This window comes from Exophiala bonariae (assembly GCF_035927105.1).
Source record: "Exophiala bonariae strain CCFEE 5792 chromosome Unknown scaffold_89, whole genome shotgun sequence".
Classification (NCBI taxonomy): Eukaryota; Fungi; Ascomycota; class Eurotiomycetes; order Chaetothyriales; family Herpotrichiellaceae; genus Exophiala; species Exophiala bonariae.
Window position 1 is genome coordinate 7,379 of NW_027042564.1, and position 1,782 is coordinate 9,160.

At 54.1% G+C, this 1,782-nt stretch overlaps 1 protein-coding gene across 1 annotated transcript; it reads right to left on the reverse strand.

Moving 5' to 3' along the window:
- Positions 1–359: 359 nt before the first annotated feature.
- NMT1 (glycylpeptide N-tetradecanoyltransferase) lies at positions 360–1,652 on the reverse strand (the record flags this gene model as incomplete). Its single annotated transcript, XM_064856336.1, has 4 exons — positions 360–1,202; positions 1,282–1,350; positions 1,411–1,513; positions 1,552–1,652. The coding sequence occupies 4 exons, from the start codon at positions 1,650–1,652 to the stop codon at positions 360–362; spliced, it is 1,116 nt and encodes a 371-aa protein (XP_064699724.1).
- Positions 1,653–1,782: the final 130 nt, after the last annotated feature.

A 1,782-nucleotide genomic window follows, 5' to 3' on the forward strand; every position in this document is an offset into this window, starting at 1 on the left:
CGCATCACAGCTTGGGTTTGAGGTTGGTGACGGAGCTCTCTCGCGCTCGCACGTAGGCAAAGTCAGGAATCTCCGCGCAAACAATGCATAAGAATCTTGGTTCAATTCAGGAACCAGGGCAGGCGTGACACTCCTACGTTAGAAACTTAAAATGGCACTCCCCGAAGTACAAGGAGTGAGCGGAAGATTGACCTTCGACGTCTGAGGTCGAAAAATTGTTCCCTTCATGTTTACACCATGGGTTGAGCCCAAGCTAAAAGAAAGACTGGCTCGGATGTTTCTCTCGTCCAGAGTCATAGTCATAGACCATACGACAAGTGCTTGCCATATGTTTGCAGCAGCGATCAGGAAGACCGCCCTCAAGCCGCCACGGCGGTCTCGGTGGTAGCAGCTACTGCACCAAGTCGCTGGAGACCACCCCTGGCCCTGACACTGCACTGCAGCTCGGCCATTCTCTTCTGGTCACCGGTCGGATCGGCCGACTCCTCGGCAAGCGGCCACTGAAGGAACTCGTTGGTGTAATTCGGGACGAAGTCGTGGTCCAGAACGCCCAGTCTCTTTCCGTAACTGGTCACTTTGGTCCAGTCTCTCTTGACGTTCTTCAGATCGTTGGACAGGTAGGGGAAGCTGCGCTCGAAGATCTTCCGGTTCAGAGCGGTGTTCAGCACGGGCTTGAAGTCGATGAACAGCTTCCACGCCTCCTCGGGCTGCTGCAGCACGAAGTCCGTTGCTCGTTTGACGGCGCGCATGAACGCGCGGACCTTGTCCGGGTTCTGTGCGATGAACGAGTCGTTACCGATGTACAGGATGGTGCAGAAGCAGCAGCAGCCGAGTTCGGCCAGCTCGTCGATGCGCAACATCTGCACATCCGATTTTGGGCGCCCTTGTGTTTCGAGCCATTCTTCGAGTTCCACCATTTGCACGTTTTCGAGGCCAATCCCCGCGTCGATCTCGCCGCGGATGATGGCCTTGGACACGTTCATTCCGCATCGCACGGCCGTGTAGTCCGAGGGCGTCATACCGTAGTGGGAGGTCAGCTCGTCGATCTGGATCTTGCCAAACTCGCCCACATATCCGATGCGTTTACCCTTCAGTGTACGAAAGTCGGTCGTGATGCCAGATGACTTCAGGTAGACTACGCCAGTGAAAGGCTCGTCCAAGAGGCTACCGATGGACGTGACAGGAAAGTCGCGGGCCTTAGCCTTTACAACCATCACGTGAAGACTTCAGTGATCGGAAAATGGCGCAAGGAGCAGTGCTCGAGTGGATTCCTTTGCTTACCGCAAGGGTGTGAATCATGGCCTTGTAGCCGAGATCTGCCTTTCCAGTCCCGATGATCTCGGTAACATCCTAGTTGCGAAACATTTAGTCGGGATTACGCACGACGAATCGTACCTCGACATCACTCACACTCGGATCGTTTGGTTCGAGCAAAGCAACCTTGACACCTTCGTCGTTGAAGAAGCCTTTGGCTTGTGCAAGGTACAGTGGGGCATGGTAGGGCGTCGCGTGCCTGAGTTCAATAAGCTTTGAGTAACAACGTGCATATACAGATAAGACATGAGGAAGGTCAATGGTGATTCAGAATGGTCAGTAAGAAGGGGTTCAGCGGCATACCAGTTGGTCAGGAAGACAATTTTATCACTGGCCATGGTGACAGATTCAGGGATCGAGGGAAACAGCGAAATCACACTGCGACAGTCAGAGGGATTGATGCTCAATGTGACCACCCCCTTGTCCAGAGCAAGGAGGCGGCCGGGGAGCATCAAAGAAGCATGTTCT